Genomic DNA, 20,160 nt, shown 5'->3' on the forward strand with positions numbered 1-20,160 from the left:
ATCACTGATGAAATAAACATGTTCACTTACAATTGCTGTATCTTTGTAAATATTGAGTAATCATCAATAAAAGTTATATAAAAAAGTATTGTTAGATTCTGTATTTTTAATTTATTTTATTTTTGTGTGAGTCTCTGGTCATGTTTTACCTGTACAGGTGCGAAAATAGGTAAACAAAGGTAAACTTATTTTTTCATGTTTTATTAAACGATCCATCAATGTATAAGTATCCATGACTTCAGAATTGAACCAATATAGTTTAAAATCTCTTTTAAGAACTAAGTTCCATTGTGATTATCAAAAAAAATAAAAACTTTCACTGCGCCGACTTTTCCTTCCATGTACAAATATATTTACACGACAAGTTCATTTTTAAAGCTTTCATCAATATATAATCTTGACAAACTTAAAGTTCGGGTCTATCGATGTTAGTCAATATTGATTCACATTTGAAAGGCGAAATGATAAACATCGCAAATCCTGTTTCATGTCATCCATTTTGAACAATGTCTGGGAATCCCCGTAATTCTCGCTTTAAAAGTCTTCTGTTTGCAGTTTTGATAGAATACTTCCATTTCTGTCTATTATATCTTCGATTCTCGTCCAAATCCTTTTAATCGTCCTCCGCTGTTAAATCGTTATCATTGAAATACTTCTGAACGTGTTGGCCATTTCTCCAAACAATGTCCGCCATTTTGTCACTTTTTTCATCAAAAATTTTCACTTTCGGTTTATCGCTTATACCTGATTAAAAGTCAAGAGACACTCGAAAGAACGCAGATTTTAAGCCAATCAGAATCCATACAAGTCGAAACTGCGGCAATCTCATGAATATTGACTCCGCCCATTCCATGGTAACTGTGTAAACAAACGAGTACGGAAAACGACTATAGTCGCGAGTAGCAGTAGCGGACTGTCTTATCGGAACGACAATAGTCGCGCGTAGCAGTCTAAGGGTTAAAATAAAACATTTGTATGTATTTCCCATAGGGTCCTATATTAAACTAGGTCCCCCCCTGGTGGCCATCTTGGATAATGGAAAAGCTACAAAATAACAACAATTGGTCAGCACCTCATAAGGAAAATTCATGCCATGTTTGATTTCATTCTATTTAGTACATTTGTACGTATGTCCTATAGGTATGGTGCGGAATCAGGGTCAAAAATACTTCTTTGTGTATATACATAATTCGATTTACGTATATACAAAAAAAATTACGTATATACGTTAATCCAATTATGTATATACAGAAATAATTCCGTATATACAAAAATAGAATAATTAACGTATATACAAAATTAATTTCGTTTACATAGAAATCGAATTACGTATATACAGAAATAATTATGTAAAGACAGAAAGATAGTATTTCTGTATAGTTTGACAAGGCAGGAGACATTTTGGGACCAAGACAAATCTGTACCTCATTTTGCTACCTTATTATGTTCCTCATAATAAATACCATACCGGTAATTTTTTCACAAAAATATTTTTTTTTATTTACCATAAAATTCACAAAATCATATTTGATCATAAGTAGAAAAAAACATTACTTGCAATATGGTGACCTATAGTTGTTAATTTCTGTGTCATTTGGTCTTTTGCAGAGAGTTGTCTCATTGGCAATCAGACCTTATGATGGCTTATCTTCTTTTTATTGATTGCATTTGAATAAACTTTTTTTTTAACTTAAAAAAAAATAAACAGAATACAAATCCAATGAGTGTACAGGCCTATCAGATGGTGCCTCATGATTAAGAATCTGATGAGACTAGCATTGATGGAAACTAGAACCTAATTCCTGTGATATGACTAGTTTCGCAGTTGTACTTGACTCATATTTTTGAAAAGTATTTTTTTTAAAATACATCAAATTCTGTTATATTGTTTAAATTCGTTTTGTTCCTTTAATCAACTAAAAATGTAAAAAAGGTTATTTTTAATAAATTTTTGGACAAGTAACAATTTCATTCGGACAAGTAAATTTTGGTATGTGCTTGTCCTACAGGACAAGTTGAAAAAAAAGTTCTAGTAGAGGCCTGAGCGTTAACACTTGGTCAACACCTCATAAGGAACATTCATGCTATGTTTGGTTTCATTCCATTTAGTGGTTCTCTAAAAGAAGACATTTGTAAGTATTTCCCATAGGGTACTAAGTTTAACTAAGTCCTCTGCTGGCAGCCATCTAATAGATGATGGAACTGCTACAAAAAAAAGTAACAACACTTAATTTTTAGTAAGCATCTCATAAGGAACATTCATGCTGTTCGGTTTCATTCCTATCAGTGGTTCACTAAAAGAAGACATTTGTATGTATTTCCCATAGGGTCCTATGTTAAACTTAGTCCCCTGCTGGCAGCCATCTTGGATAATGGATCAGCTACAAAGTAACAACACTTGGTCAACACCTCATAAGGATCATTCATGCTATGTTTGGTTCCATTTCATTCAGTGGTTCTCTAGAAGATGTTCAAAATGTGAAAAGTTACGCCGACAATGACGAACGCCAAGTGATGAGAAAAGCTCACTTGGCCCTTTGAGCCAGGTGAGCTAAAAACAAAATTCCTAAACTTTGAATGAGAAAGTTAGAACATAATATAATATTGTTTTCCCATATTTTCAATGGAGATTTTTTTGTTTTGATCAAGTCATGTGAGTAATAACTGGTATCAACATAGTGTAAGAAAATGATAAGAACACTGGATTAATTTGGTGTTTACGTTAATTGCACTTTTCTGATCATGTCTTTTAAAAGTTACAGATAATTCAAATTTAACTTAACCACTCAGGAACTAAAAAAATCTAATCCAGCCTTTAATTTTGAATGAACTCAGACAGAACTTCAATTTACCTGGCTTTTGATGTTGAACAACAGGAGACTCTACCTCGGCTGCTGGTCCTTTACCAACTTTGTTTTCAGCACTGACACTACATACATAATGTTTGTCCAGCTTCAGATTCTTAATGGTATAGGAGGTGACAAATGATCTGCCTCGTCCAATCTTTTTCCAGTCATCAGAATCAACCATTTTCAGGGAAATATTGTACCCAGTAACCTTTGAATCGCCAATTGCCTTTGGCCTTGTCCATTCCAAAGTCAACTTGTCATTGGTCCTCATCTTCACCTTCAAATTTGCAGGTGCTTGTGGTACCTCTGTTGTACATGGAGATTAAATATTTAGTTGATTTCTTATCTTAAATTCAAACACATAAGTATGAAGCAGGGGAATTAGAGTCTCTAACAAGCTGGGCTTGCTCACCTGCATCTTCAACAATAGCAATATTTGTTTAAAACTAGAGGCTAGCTCTCATGAGCCTGTGTCGCTTAAATGAATCTTCTGTGGTTTTGAAAATCATGTAAAATAAGGTTTAAATCATAATAAATAGTATAAGATACAGGGGTCGAAATTAGCGCTAGTCCGGTAGTCCGGGACTAGTAAAATTTGCGTCGGACCAGTAGATTTTGTCATCTGGTGGTCCGGCGGACCAGTAGAAATTTGTCGATAAAAATCACTGATTGCATGGCAATCTCCGTTTGTTTACAAAACAATTTACCTGTGAAATCAATTACACGATACTGGGGGGTATTACAATTGATCAAGTTAATTAATATCTCGGGTGAGCGTCCTTCACAACAATACAAAATGTGGAAATTCCTTTGTTACTGTCTAACTTATGTAAACAAAAGCATCAAAATAAAATTAAACATCTGTCATTTATATTAGTGTTTGTCAAATTAATGTCATTTTTGCAGGACCAGTAGATTTGGAGCCGGACCAGTAGAGTTTTCAGTCCACTGGTCCGGCTGGCTAGTACACAAAAAAGCTTAAATTCGACCCCTGATAAGATACCCTAATAATTAAATTTAAAAAGGTTATCCCACAAGTATCTCGACTTAGACAATACTTACTGAAGACCCCTTATCATTATTTAAATTAGTTTTCAAGTTATGACTATTTGAAATTGTTTTGGGTTTTTTAACAATTTTCCCTTACACTTCAATAGTAAATCCCTATGTACTTTATTCAGACATGATTGCCATGTTAGTTGGATGGCATTGTGGCTTAGTTTTATTCTAATTGGCCCCGTAGATTAACTGGAGAAATTTACGAAAAAAATCACTTTAAAAGGCAATATCAAGTTAAGGGGTCAATTGAATATCTTTGTCATATCAACTTGTTTTTATATCTTATATACATTAATATCTTTGTCTATAATAATACATTAGATTATAAACAAAAAACTGCTAAATTTCCTTAAAATTACAAATTCTGGGACAGTTATCCAACAACCGGTTGTCTGATTAGTTTTCAAGACTAATTGATCTTAATCTGATGACCATTTCTATCCCATGTCAGATTTGCTCTAAGTGCTTTAGTTTCAGAACTGTTTACAAAAAGATGCATTTTATTCCACTGTCCTTTTTTTAGCCATGTCTGTCATCTTGATTGGCAGGCGGGATCATCTAACACATTTTTTTTCCAAGATACCTTAATGATGATTGTAACCACGTCAGCTTAATTTTGTCTCAGTAGTTTTAGAGGAAAAGATTTTGATAAAAGTTTATTTACAAGTATATGACAGATGCAAAGTGATAATAAAAGCTTGATTACAGCCCATTTAGATATTTGACGGACACTGGTGCACTTTTAAAGGGAAGATGTCATGAGCTAAATCTTTAAAGGGAAAAAGTTCCAATATTAGTAGACTAAATAATTCATCCATGATGGTCTATTTGTAGATCTTATTTTGCAGATGCTGATCATAAATATAATGTTTTCAAAATAAAATAGGAAATATGTAAACAGCTGAAAATAAAATAGTCATTTAAGGGCAATCAATTCAATAAGGGGTCAACTGACGATTTTTGCCATGTTGACTCATTTGCTTTAGATCTTGACTCTTTGATCTTTTGTCTATTTAAATTTGCTTTCTATCTTTCTATACGTAAAATAATATAGAGTAAAAAAAAGGAAAGATTTGAAAGCCACCATTGGTTGCAATTGACTGTTGAAACAAGGTGATCATTAGTGCAGGTTTGACTGTATAGCTATATTCATCCCAAGCAGAATTTTCTAATCCTTTAAAAACACATTTTTCTCAAATAGTTGTTACCTGCTATTGGTCGACTTGTTAAATTCTTTTTAAATTTATCACAATATAATACTTTATTTCCTCCTTTCTTATTCTTGAATGATGGTTGGCTAGGGCTGGCTTTCCCAATAGATTTCACTGTAAAACAAGAGTTTGTTGACACACAAATGTCTTCACTGATACAACTTTTTTCAAAATAATAGGCAAAAATGCAAAAAGCTGATAATAAAAAAGTCATTTAGGACAATAACTTCAATAAAGGGCTAACTGACAATTTTGGGAATGTTCACTTATTTGTTTTAGATCTTGACTTTTTGATCATTTTGCCTATTAACATTTGCTTTCTACATGTATATATTTCTATGATTCTTAAAAAAAAATTAAGACAATAGGAATCAAAAAGATATATTTTCATTTAAGATCAATAACTTCAGTTTATTTAGAAGCAACTTATTGAAAATAACAATAACTAAACGGTACCAATATGACTGAGAATGGTTTTCTAAGGTTTATAAAAAATGAGAAAATTGTCCAAAAGTAATGTGAGTTAATCAAGTCTTTTTTCTATATATTTTACATAACTTTGTAATTTTCAAACATATCTATATCATGTAATATATGTCCTTTTTTCACTCTTCCCTATGAAAATTTTGATGCCTTTTTGATTGCACAATTTGATGGGTCATTACTGGTCCTTTATCTTGAACTAGCAGAGTGAATATGACTAGGCATATTCAAATATAACCTATTTAAGCCCATTTATTTAAATTTTCTCAATCATTTTTTACCTGTTATTGGTCTGCTAGTTAAATTCTTTTTGACTACATCACTATATAGCGCTTCATTTTCTTTCTTATCTTTGATAGATTGTTTGCTTGTTTTGGCTTTCTCAATAGCTTTCACTGTAAAAAAAAAGTTCTAAATTACCAGTATGGCCTGAATTTTGAACAATAATCATGATAATATGATAGATTAACTATAGTATATGATAAACACCCTTAAAATCAACAACCTGATGTTAGTTATACTTATGACATATGTTGAATTGTTCATGTTTGTTATACTTATGACATATGTTGAATTGTTCATGTTTGTTATACTTGTGACATATGTTGAATTGTTCATGTTTGTTATACTTATGACATATGTTGAATTGTTCAAGTTTGTTCTACTTATGACATATGTTGAATTGTTCATGTTTGTTACACTTGTGACATATTTTGAATTGTTCATGTTTGTTATACTTATGACATTTGTTGAATTGTTCATGTTTGTTATACTTATGTTCATTATCAGGTTGTTATACTTATAACTTATGTTCATATTTTTAAGGTTACCTATTTAACACTGTAATTAAATCTTTAAATATTGTTTTATTTGGTATAAATATTGATTCTGTTATCAGCAAATTAGCCCAACTTGTAACTACACATAGGTACATTCACTTAAAACAACCAGTTGATACATATACTTTTGCACTGCACAACTGCCTGAAAACAAGAATGTGTCCAAAGTACATAGATGCCCCACTCGCACATTATTTTCCATATTCCATGGACCATGAATTTGGGTAAAAATCTAATTTGGCATTAAAATTAGAAAGATCATACCATATATAGGTACAGGTGTACTAAGTTTCAAGTTGATTGGACCTTAGCTTCATCAAAAACTACCTTGACCAAAAACTTTAACCTGAAACTGGCACTTTCATTTTATATGTTCAGTGGACCTTGAAATTGGGGTCAAAAGTCTAATTTGGCTTTAACATTAGAAAGATCATATCATAAGCAACAAGTGTACTAAGTTTTACGTTGATTGGATTTCAGCTTCATCAAAAACTACCTTGACAAAAAACTTTAACCTGAAGCAGGACAGGGACGAACGTAGGTTGGGAATAAAAGTATTCAACACAAAAAGTACACTTAAAAGACTATGTTATAGTGGGACAGTAGTAGGAACTCACATAAAAAAAATAGCTGAAAAATTTAAATAAGCAGTTTCAGAAAGATTATATTTATACTTACACCGATGCTAACAACAACGTGGAGAAGAGTTTGGACCATAACTTCCAAAATCAATCCAAAAATGTTTTGAACCATATATAAACTAGAGAATCTCAAGATCCTGTGTGGCTCACCTGATTCTATACTTGGAATTTTGAAATAATATTAAAAATGTAAATAAAAAATTGTAACAGATACTTATAATGATGTTTTAGGCCAAATTTGATTTAATATTGTTATGTTTGATCAGTAGTTCTCTTAAAGAAGACATTTGTATGTAATTCCTATAGGATCCCATGTTAAAATAAGTCCCCCAATGGCGGCAATCTTAAATAATGGAACGGCTTCAAAATAACAACACATTGTTTAGTACCTCATAAGGAACATTCATGATAAATTTTGTTTCATTCTATTCAGTGGTTCTTTAAAATAAAACATTTGTATGTATTTCCCATAGGGTCCTATATTAAACTAGGTCCCCCCTGGTGGCCATCTTGGATAATGGAAAAGCTACAAAATAACAACACTTGGTCAGCACCTCATAAGGAACATTCATGCCATGTTTGATTTCATTCTATTCAGTACATTTGTACGTATGTCCCATAGGGTCCTATGTTAAACCATCGATTAACGTATATACGGAATTCGATTTACGTATATACGTAATTATTTCTGTATATACAGAATTTGATTAACGTATATACGGAATTCGATTTACGTATATACATAAATCGAATTCCGTATATACAGAAATAATTATGTTTATACGTAAATAAGTATTTTTGACCCTGATTCCGCGCCATACATAGGGTCCTATGTTAAACCAAGTCCCTGCTTGTGGCCATCTTATATAATGGATCGGTTTCAAAGTAAGAACCAGGCCTCGACAATAACGCTTATCCGATTGTCCGGTACCAGAGGGAAAAAAGGTCGAACAAGTAAAAGCTGGATCAAGCTTGTCCCTCGGGACAAGTACAATTATTCTGCAGAAAATAAATTTATTCCAACTTTGATAAACAAAGTATTTTATTATCAACAAAAACAAGAAAAAACAAATATTAATTTGACATGTTTCTGTATTCTGTTTATTCAAATGCAAAACCTTTTTCTTCAACATGTTTACTTGCAATCGATAATTTTTAACTGGTTCTTTGTCAGGTACTTTTTAACAGGTAAAAGGAATACTATTCTCAGAAAACAGTCTTACTGATCGGAATCAATGATGCGCTTTGTAGAAAAGGTAACTTTACAGGACAGTTCGTCACCTCGAAAGATTCAGCTCCAATTGTTTAAGAGACAGTTTGGCACCGTAGAAGACATATTTAGTAGACATGATTGATAGACAGTTTGACAAGGCAGGAGACATTTTGGGACCAAGACAAATCTGTACCTCATTTGAACCTCATTTGCTACCTTATTCTGTTCCTTATAATAAATACCATACCGGTAATTTTTTCACAAAAATATTTTTTTTTATTTACCATAAAATTCACAAAATCATATTTGATCATAAGTAGAAAAAAACATTACTTGCAATATGGTGACCTATAGTTGTTAATTTCTGTGTCATTTGGTCTTTTGCAGAGAGTTGTCTCATTGGCAATCAGACCTTATGATGGCTTATCTTCTTTTTATTGATTGCATTTGAATAAACTTTTTTTTTAACTCAAAAAAAAATAAACAGAATACAAATCCAATGAGTGTACAGGCCTATCAGATGGTGCCTCATGATTAAGAATCTGATGAGACTAGCATTGATGGAAGCTAGAACCTAATTCCTGTGATATGACTAGTTTCGCAGTTGTACTTGACTCATATTTTTGAAAAGTATTTTTTAAAAAATACATCAAATTCTGTTATATTGTTTAAATTCGTTTTGTTCCTTTAATCAACTAAAAATGTAAAAAAGGTTATTTTTAATAAATTTTTGGACAAGTAACAATTTCATTCGGACAAGTAAATTTTGGTATGTGCTTGTCCTACAGGACAAGTTGAAAAAAAAGTTATTGTAGAGGCCTGAGTGTTAACACTTGGTCAACACCTCATAAGGAACATTCATGCTATGTTTGGTTTCATTCCATTTAGTGGTTCTCTAAAAGAAGACATTTGTAAGTATTTCCCATAGGGTACTAAGTTTAACTAAGTCCTCTGCTGGCAGCCATCTTGGATAATGGATCAGCTACAAACTAACAACACTTGGTCAACACCTCATAAGGATCATTCATGCTATGTTTGGTTCCATTTCATTCAGTGGTTCTCTAGAAGATGTTCAAAATGTGAAAAGTTACGCCGACAATGACGAACGCCAAGTAATGAGAAAAGCTCACTTGGCCCTTTGAGCCAGGTGAGCTGAAAACAAAATTCCTAAACTTTGAATGAGAAAGTTAGAACATAATATAATATTTTTTTCCCATATTTTCAATGGAGATTTTTTTTTTATCAAGTCATGTGAGTAATAACAGCTGGTATCAACATAGTGTAAGAAAATGATAAGAACACTGGATTAATTTGGTGTTTACATTAATTGCACTTTTCTGATCATGTCTTTTAAAAGTTACAGATAATTCAAATTTAACTTAACCACTCAGGAACTAAAAAAATCCAATTCAGCCTTTAATTTTGAATGAACTCAGACAGAACTTCAATTTACCTGGCTTTTGATGTTGAACAACAGGAGACTCTACCTCGGCTGCTGGTCCTTTACCAACTTTGTTTTCAGCACTGACACTACATACATAATGTTTGTCCAGCTTCAGATTCTTAATGGTATAGGAGGTGACAAATGATCTGCCTCGTCCAATCTTTTTCCAGTCATCAGAATCAACCATTTTCAGGGAAATATTGTACCCAGTAACCTTTGAATCGCCAATTGCCTTTGGCCTTGTCCATTCCAAAGTCAACTTGTCATTGGTCCTCGTCTTCACCTTCAAATTTTCAGGTGCTTGTGGTACCTCTGTTGTACATGGAGATTAAATATTTAGTTGATTTCTTATCTTAAATTCAAACACATAAGTATGAAGCAGGGAAACTAGAGTCTCTAGCAAGCTGGGCTTGCTCACCTGCATCTTCAACAATAGCAATTTTTGTTTAAAACTAGAGGCTAGCTCTCATGAGCCTGTGTCGCTTAAATGAATCTTCTGTGGTTTTGAAAATCATTTAAAATAAGGTTTAAATCATAATAAATAGTATAAGCATTGTGGCTTAGTTTTATTCTAATTGGCCCCGTAGATTAACTGGAGAAATTTACGAAAAAATTGTTAAAAATTCACTTTAAAAGGCAATATCAATTTAAGGGGTCAATTGAATATTTTTGTCATATCAACTTCTTTTTAGATCTTATATACATTATCTTTGTCTATAATAATACATTAGATAATAACCAAAAAACTGCTCAATTTCCTTAAAATTACAAATTCAGGGACAGTTATCCAACAACCAGTTGTCTGATTAGTCTTAAGTTTTCAGGACTAATTGATCTTAATCTGATGACCATTTCTATCCCATGTCAGATTTGCTCTAAGTGCTTTAGTTTCAGAACTGTTTACAAAAAGTTGCATTTTACTCCTATGTCCTTTTTTTAGCCATGTCTGTCATCTTGATTGGCAGGCGGGATCATCTAACACATTTTTTTCCAAGATACCTTAATGATGATTGTAACCACGTCAGCTTAATTTTGTCTCAGAAGTTTTAGAGGAAAAGATTTTGATAAAAGTTTATTTATAAGTATATGACAGATGCAAAGTGATGAGAAAAGCTTGATTACAGCCTATTTAGATATTTGACGGACACTGGTGCACTTTTAAAGGGAAGATGTCATGAGCTAAATCTTTAAAGGGAAAAAGCTCCAATATCAGTAGACTAAATATTTCATCCATGATGGTCCATTTGTAGATCTTATTTTGCAGATGCTGATCATAAATATAATGTTTTCAAAATAAAATAGGAAATATGTAAACAGCTGAAAATAAAATAGTCATTTAAGGGCAATCAATTCAATAAGGGGTCAACTGACGATTTTTGCCATAAGACTCATTTGCTTTAGATCTTGACTCTTCGATCTTTTGTCTATTTAAATTTGCTTTCTATCTTTCTTATAATACTTAAAATAATATAGAGTAAAAAAAAAGAAAGATTTGAAAGCCACCATTGGTTGCAATTGACTGTTGAAACAAGGTGACCAGTAGTGCAGGTTTGACTGTATAGCTACATTCATCCCAAGCAGAATTTTCTAATCCTTTAAAAACACATTTTACTCAAATAGTTGTTACCTGCTATTGGTGGACTTGTTAAATTCCTTTTAAATTTATCACAATATAATACTTTATTTCCTCCTTTCTTATTCTTGAATGATGGTTGGCTAGGGCTGGCTTTCCCAATAGATTTCACTGTAAAACAAGAGTTTGTTGACACACAAATGTCTTCACTGATACAACTATTTTCAAAATAATAGGCAAAAATGCAAAAAGCTGATAATAAAAAAGTCATTTAGGACAATAACTTCAATAAAGGGTCAACTGACAATTTTGGGAATGTTCACTTATTTGTTTTAGATCTTGACTTTTTGATCATTTTGCCTATTAACATTTGCTTTCTACATGTATATATTTCTATGATTCTTAAAACAAAAATATAAGACAAAAAGGAATAAAACAGTTGTTGGCTGATGACACAGGTTATGTTTTTCTCATATATTTTATGATAAAATTGAGAATGGAAATGGGGAATGTGTCAAAGAGACAACAACCCGACCAAATAAAAAACAACAGCAGAGGGTCACCAACAGGTCTTCAATGTAGCGAGAAATTCCCGCACCCGGAGGCGTCCTTCAGCTGGCCCCTAAACAAATATATACTAGTCCAGTGATAATGAACGCCATACTAATTTCCAAATTGTACACAAGAAACTAAAATTAAAATAATACAAGACTAACAAAGGCCAGAGGCTCCTGACTGGGGACAGGCACAAAAATGTGGTGGGGTTAAACATGTTTGTGAGATCTCAACCCTCCCCCTATACCTCTAACCAATGTAGAAAAGTAAACGCATAACAATACGCACATTAAAATTCAGTTCAAGAGAAGTCCGAGTCTGATGTCAGAAGATGTAACAAAAAAAAATAAACAAAATGACAATAATACGAAAATAACAACAGACTACTAGCAGTTAACTGACATGCCAGCTCCAGACTTCAATTAAACTGACTGAAAGATTATGATTTCATCATATGAACATCAGGCACAATCCTTCCCGTTAGGGGTTTAGTATCATACCATCATAACATATATGAGAAGAACATAACCCGTGTCATGCCAACAACTGTTTTTAGAATAAATGTGTTTAGTTCCGATGCAAAGACCTTATCAGTGACTCAATATTAACGCCAAAATATGCAATCTTTAATGACTTGACAACAGTATCGTAATTATATCCCTTCTTAATAAGTCTATTCAAAGGTTTTGTAAGTTTCTGAGGTGAATACTGACACCTTTGTGCTTTATAAAGAATATTTCCATAAAAAATTGAATGTGAAATACCTGAACGTATTAGAAGTCTGCATGTTGAGCTATATTTACGAATGATGTCTTTATACCGATGATAAAATTTAGTAAATGTTTTGACTAGTTTGTGATATCGAAAACTCTGGTGTAATAATTTTTCAGTAATACATAAATTTCTCTCGTTAAAATCTAAAACATTGTTACACACACGAGCGAATCGTACAAGTTGAGATATATAAACACCGTAAGATGGTGACAAGGGAACGTCACCATCTAAAAACGAATAATTAACGATAGGAAATGAAAAATCATCCCTTTTATCATAAATTTTAGTATTCAGCTTTCCATTAATGATATAGATATCAAGATCGAGAAAAGGGCAGTGGTCATTGTTAGTATTAGCTTTATTTAAAGTAAGTTCAACAGGATAAATTTCATTAATATACATACTGAAGTCGTCATTATTGAGAGCCAAAATATCATCCAAATATCTAAAAGTATTATTAAATTTGTTTATCAGATGTTGTTTCGATGGGTCTTTGCTTATTTTTGTCATAAATTGTAACTCATAACAATACAAAAACAGGTTCCGCAATAAGTGGTGCACAGTTAGATAGTATGATACTGAACCCCTAAGGGGAGGGATTGTGCCTGATATTCATATGATGAAGACATAATCTTTCAATCAGTTTAATTGAGGTCTGGAGCTGGCATGTCAGTTAACTGCTAGTAGTCTGTTGTTATTTATGTATTATTGTCATTTTATTTATCTTATTTTGTTTCATCTTCTGACATCGGACTCAGACTTCTCCTGAACTGAATTTTAATGTGCGTATTAGGGGTGTGGAAATGCTATGCCTGACTCGCCATTTGAACAACCGGAGAAGTAATTATTTTTGTCTTGGTTGCCGGTGGACAAGTAAAAAAATTTACAAGACAAAGTCCAACAAAAACATAAAATTAATTTCAAAACGTATAAAGATGTTTAATTTATGTAAAAGAAACCAATGTTCAGCAAGTAAAAACATCAATGTTCATGACGATAAATATTACATGATACCTGAAATAGATCAATAACCAAAATAAATAAAAATAAGTATGCGAACCAGAGTCGCGTAACATTGCATTGGCTTTGTCCATTGACCCGGGATTGTCGATTAGGTTTTATCCATCATTTACCGGAAGTGTCATTTCTTTAAATTTTGTATCGAGATTCAGATTGATAAATACAGTGAAACCTGGGTAAACCGAACCCTGATAAAAACGAATTTCAGTTTAAACCGAACAATTTTCAAAGTCCCGAAAAATTTCCCTATCAATTAACGTTAATCTAACCTGACAAAACCGAACCCTGTCAACACCGAATTCCGAACGCTTTTTGAAGGCTAGTTAGTAAATTTGTCTTTAAAAATTACCTGTCAAAATCGATCAATAGCAATCAAAACAAAAAAGCATTTTTAATTATTTGCATGATTTAATTAAACAAACACAGGAAGACAGAGTATCCCAGAGGGTATTTGAGGTTAATTAACTGGTGAGTTGTTATTACAAATTAATTAGCATGTTTGTGTCCATGTCTAAAGTAATTTTTTGTAAAGAAATGTTAAACTGGTCAGCTACCCCCATGGCCGATAATGACAAGGAAGGAACTTTCAGATCAGTTAAATGCACGTTACTCAAATAATTACGACCACAAACTCGCAACTGCCATTTTGTAGCTAAACTGTTTAATTAAATAATAGTTTTAAAGCTTTTCACTGGATTAAGAAGTCATGCAACACAACAAGGTATATGGCTTTCGATTGTCGGATTCTCGTTAGAGGCCCTATATATTTGATACACATGCTCCCAAAGACTTCCGTTAGCTATTCAGCAACGATAAAGTCCGAGAATAAACTGGACCCCTGCTTTTGTTTCACTCTTATCGTGTGTCGAAGTATCAATCAGCAGGTGACCAGGTTAAGTGGAGAACTCGTGTGTACAATGACATTCCAGATTCAACTACGGAATCGTCATTTGAAAGCGTCTGCGAACCTGAATTAGTCAGTGAATTATAGATGAGAAAATAATTATCAAAAGCAAAATTTCTCTTTGTCGGACATCTCACAACGACGAGCGTGATTGACGGAGTTGTGTTTGATTTATTAACAAAAATGAAGCAAAACGTTGATCATCTCTACTTATATTTTTTACATTTACATTTAAATCAACACAAAAATAATTTGTCGTCTATTGTGTCACCTATAATCCCGTGTCAGTAAGTGCCAAAATTATTTTGGTGTCAACTTCCGTTTATCTCTATAATCCGAACACCTGTGAAAACCGAACAAAACGCAAAGTCTCGTGGGTGTTCGGTTTGGACAGGTTTCACTGTACTTAATAAAAAGCTGGGCAAGCAAGACAAAAAGAGTCATGAGTCGAGTAGAAAACCTTAAATGCAAATGGAGGACACAGAGTATTTAAAAAAAAAAACAGAAGCGAGAATTTCAGACATCGTGGATATCAGATTGACCCTGGCTATCTATGGAAATTCGGAAAATAAATTAAGTTTTGTCTTATTTATAGATGTAAGGTCAACATTATTTGTTGTCAAGTGGTAAATAGAAGGGACGTTTTAATTGCCCATCAATACAATAATAAATATTAATCAAGAAATAGTTAATCTATTATTCAGTTTACATTTCTTCAATCACTGTCCTCAAATTTAGTATCTGTAGCTACTGGCTACAATTTTTATTAAAAAAACTGCTGCAAAATTGTTCTTTACATGTCATTTCATTGGTTGGTTTGCTGTTAGGTTTTGTCCCATTGATGTTTATCAATTTCCTAATTTTTTACACATATTAACAAATGAATTTCATGTGTTTATAATGAACAACAGTGCTAAGTAAGAATCATATATTAGCTAACAAGAAATACTTCAATATTTATTGAAATCATCAGGGCAAGTAAAAAAAATTCTGGACAAGTAAAATTTTTGTTTTACTTGCCCAGGGACAAGTGCTCACAACAAATATTTCCACACCCCTGCGTATTGTTATGTGTTTACTTTTCTACATTAGCTAGTGGTATAGGGGAGGGTTTAGATCTCATAAACATGTTTAACCCGGCCGCAATTTAGCGCCAGTCCCAAGTCAGGAGCCTCTGTCCTTTGTAAGTCTTGTATGATTTTCAATTTTAGTTTCTTGTGAATAATTCAAAGTTTAGTATGATGTCCATTATAACTGTACTAGTATACATATTATTTAAGGGGCCAGCTGAAGGACACCTACGGTTGCAGGAGATTCTCGCTACATTGAAGACCCTTTGGTGGCCTTCGACTGTTGTCTAATCTATGGTCGGGTTGTTGTCGCTTTGACACATTCCCCATTACCTTTCTCAATTTTATTAACAGCCCAGCTATATACTGATACCATGTTTACATTCACTGCACCAGTGCATTGGTCTAAGATTTCTCTCAAGTCTAACAGTTTTTATTTTTTAATGTTTTGTAAGGGTTCAATGTTGTACATTAAAGCGAGGCTAGTCCCTATAGAAAACATGGAAATTTCTGACCAAAACATTGAATGGCAACTTTTTATCTCTTAATTGATAAAGATCCTATTTCAAACTTTCTAAGCTCCTGCAGCACAAACAATAGTTTTATTTCTATCAACCCACCATTTTTAGTGACATACTTGCATTGATCAAGATTTTGAAATCTTCCCTAATTAAACTGCAAAATTAAAACAAGATCGAACATTGGAAAACTTCATTAACTGTAAATATATTGCTACAACAGTTATGTAAAGGAAATATAAATTTGTGGCAAATTTTGATGCTTTTTCAGATAAGCCTAACATTGTTTTACTTCACTGGATTCCTAAGACAGTCAGAAATGAAATACCTTTTTTTTTCAAATTTTTGGCTTTGGTTAAAAGTCCAATCTTTAAAATATATGAGTTAATCAAGTCTTTTTCTATATATTTCACATAACTTTATATATTTCAAACATATCTATATCATGTAACATATGTCCTTTTTTCACTCTTCCCTATGAAAATTTTGATGTCTTTTTGATTGCACAATTTGATGGGTCATTACTGGTCCTTTATCTTGAACTAGCAGAGTGAATATGACTAGGCATATTCAAATATAACTTATTTAAGCCCATTTATTTAAATTTTCTCAATCATTTTTTACCTGTTGTTGGTCTGCTAGTTAAATTCTTTTTGACTACATCACTATATAGCGCTTCATTTTCTTTCTTATCTTTGATAGATTGTTTGCTTGTTCTGGCTTTCTCAATAGCTTTCACTGTAAAACAAAAGGTCTAAATTACCAGTATGGCCTAAATCTTGAACAATAATCATGATAATATGATAGATTAACTATAGTATAATGATAAACACCCTTAAAATAAACAACCTGATGTTTGTTATACTTATGACACATGTGGAATTGTTCATGTTTGTTATACTTATGACATATGTTGAATTGTTCATGTTTGTTATACTTATGACATATGTGGAATTGTTCATGTTTGTTATACTTATGTTCATTATCAGGTTGTTATACTTATAAACTTATGCTCATATTTTCAAGGTTACCTATTTAACACTGTAATTAAATCTTTAAACATTGTTATGTTTGGTATAAGTATTGATTTTGTTATCAGCAAATTAGACCAACTTGTAACTACACATAGGTACTTTCACTGTAAAACACCCAGTTGATACATATAGTTTGGCACTGCAAAACTGCCTGAAAACAAGAATGTGTCCAAAGTACACAGATGCCCCACTCACACATTATTTTCCATATTTAATGGACCGGGAAATTGGGTAAAAAGTTTAATTTGGCATTAAAATTAGAAAGATCATACCATATAAAGGTAACATGTGTACCAAGTTTTGAGGTTGATTGAATCATCAAAAACTACCTTGACCAAAAACTTTAACCTGAAACTGGCACTTTCATTTTATATGTTCAGTGGACCCTGAAATTGGAGTCAAAAGTCTAATTTGGCTTAAAAATTAGAAACATAATATCATAAGCAACAAGTGTACTAAGTTTCAAGTTGATTGGACTTCAGCTTCATAAAAAAATACCTTGACCAAAAACTTTAACCTGAAGCGGGACAGAGACGAACGTAGGTGGGGCATCAAAGTTTTCAACACAAAAAGTACACAGAAAAGAGCTATGTTATAGTCGGACAGTAGTAGAAACTCACACAAAAAATAGCTGAAAAATTTAAATTAGCAGTTTCAGTAAGATTGTATTTATACTTACATACGGTTTATTTTCTGGAAACTATAAAAATGCTTATTTTAGCCCTTTTTTGGCCCTTTATACATAAACTGTTCGAACCAAAACCCCCTAAATAAATCCCAGCCTTCCTTTTATGATTTCAAACCTAGTTTTAAAATTTCATATATTTCTATTTTCTTATAAATACTTAAGGATGTACTTAGGTGAGGTTAGGTGAAAATTAATAAATTAAGAAGTTAAAATTGATACTATAAGTTGATAGAGCATCAATTAAGGATAAAAATAAGCTAAAAATATTGATAGGTCATGGACCTCTTTTTCGAGATATTTGAGATTTAAAAAATGGCGGGAAAAGGCTGACTCAGACTTTTACCTTATATTTGCATTGGTATTATTAGGTCTCAAAACAAAAGAAAGAAAATTAAGAATCTTCTAAAATTTTGGTAAATGAACTTTCATGAGCTATTAAGTCTTACATGAAAAAATAAATGGGTGTTATGGGGCAAAATATTTTACATTGTATTATATGGAAAAACACCAAGGAGTCCGAACATTTGACACAAATTCCAAAACCTCACCTAAGTACATCCTTAAGTTATTATCAAGAAACCAATGGTCTTATAACTAAATAATAATCTGACACAAATGCTCACAACGACGTGGACATGAGTTTGGACCATAACTTCCAAAATCAATCCAAAAATGTTTTCAACCATATATAAAATAAAATTAACTTAATCACTCAGGAACTAAAAAATCCAATTCAGCCTTTAATTTTGAATGAACTCAGACAGAACTTCAATTCACCTGGCTTTTGATGTTGAACAACAGGAGACTCTACCTCGGCTGCTGGTCCTTTACCAACTTTGTTTTCAGCACTGACACTACATACATAATGTTTGTCCAGCTTCAGATTCTTAATGGTATAGGAGGTGACAAATGATCTGCCTCGTCCAATCTTTTTCCAGTCATCAGAATCAACCATTTTCAGGGAAATATTGTACCCAGTAACCTTTGAATCGCCAATTGCCTTTGGCCTTGTCCATTCCAAAGTCAACTTGTCATTGGTCCTCGTCTTCACCTTCAAATTTTCAGGTGCTTGTGGTACCTCTGTTGTACATGGAGATTAAATATTTAGTTGATTTCTTATCTTAAATTCAAACACATAAGTATGAAGCAGGGGAACTAGTGTCTCTAACAAGGTGGGCTTGCTCACCTGCATCTTCAACAATAGCAATTTTTGTTTAAAATTAGAGGCTAGCTCTTGTCGCTTACATGAATCTTCTGTGGTTTTGTAAATCATGTAAAATGAGTTATGAATCATAATAAATAGTATAAGATACCCTAATAATTAAAATAAAAAAGGTTATCCCACTAGTATCTTGACTTAGACAATACTTACTGAAGACCCCTTATCATTATTTAAATTAGTTTTCAAGTTAAGACCATTTGAAATTGTTGGGTTTTTTTTAACAATTTTCCCTTACACTTCAATAGTTAATCCCTATGTACTATATTCAGACATGATTGCCATGTTAGTTGGATGGCATTGTGGCTTAGTTTAATTCTAATTGGCCCGTAGATTAATTAACTGCTGGAAAATAATTTTTTTAAAGAAAAGTTTACGAAAAAAATCGTTAAAAATTTACATTAAAGACTTAGTGCTTTAGTTTCAGAATTATTTACAAAAAGCTGCATTTTACTCCTATGTCCTTTTTTTAGCCATGTCTGTCATCTTGATTGGCAGGCAGGATCATCTAACAAATTTTTTTACCAAGATACCTTAATGATGATTGTAACCATGTCAGCTTAATTTTGTCTCAGTAGTTTTAGAGGAAAAGATTTCTATAAAAGTTTTATTATAAGTATATGACAATGGACTATGAGGAGGGACAATGGCAGATGCCAAGTGATGAGAAAAGCTCACATTGAAAGTGAAACAAAGGCAAACCATTTTATTGACAGATTTGATCCACAAAAATCATTCTTATAGTAAAAACAATGATAAACATTTACTTTTCATATATAATATGAATTAAGGGGGTTCACAGGTCCAAGTCAATTGTTTTTCTTAATATAGGATTTCACTATACATTGTATTTTCCTATAAATGAACTTTATCTTATACCTTTCAATTATGCTCAAAATCTGCCTTTGAAAGAAGCCTACATTTTTGTAAAAGTACCTTTTTTCTGTTGAAGTAATAGGAGAAAAATTTCATGCATTTGTATGACTTAATATTTCCAGCATTGATGATCTTCACTCAAAAACTAACCTGCACATTTAGATTTAAGAAATCTGTCACCAGGTGGAAA

General features: G+C 32.4%; 1 protein-coding gene across 1 annotated transcript in view; it reads right to left on the bottom strand.

Moving 5' to 3' along the window:
- The window catches only part of LOC139508065 (myomesin-3-like), a gene marked incomplete at both ends in the record, with an annotated part of 37,507 nt that extends 18,552 nt beyond the window's left edge, over positions 1-18,955 (bottom strand). Inside the window, 7 exon segments of the mRNA XM_071295897.1 lie at positions 2,853-3,155; positions 5,117-5,233; positions 5,884-5,997; positions 9,749-10,051; positions 11,367-11,483; positions 16,778-16,891; positions 18,653-18,955. Coding sequence (XP_071151998.1) covers positions 2,853-3,155; positions 5,117-5,233; positions 5,884-5,997; positions 9,749-10,051; positions 11,367-11,483; positions 16,778-16,891; positions 18,653-18,830 — 1,246 coding nt within the window.
- Between the last annotated feature and the right edge of the window lie 1,205 nt (positions 18,956-20,160).

The sequence above is a fragment of the Mytilus edulis genome, unplaced genomic scaffold (assembly GCF_963676685.1).
Source record: "Mytilus edulis unplaced genomic scaffold, xbMytEdul2.2 SCAFFOLD_277, whole genome shotgun sequence".
Classification (NCBI taxonomy): domain Eukaryota; kingdom Metazoa; phylum Mollusca; class Bivalvia; order Mytilida; family Mytilidae; genus Mytilus; species Mytilus edulis.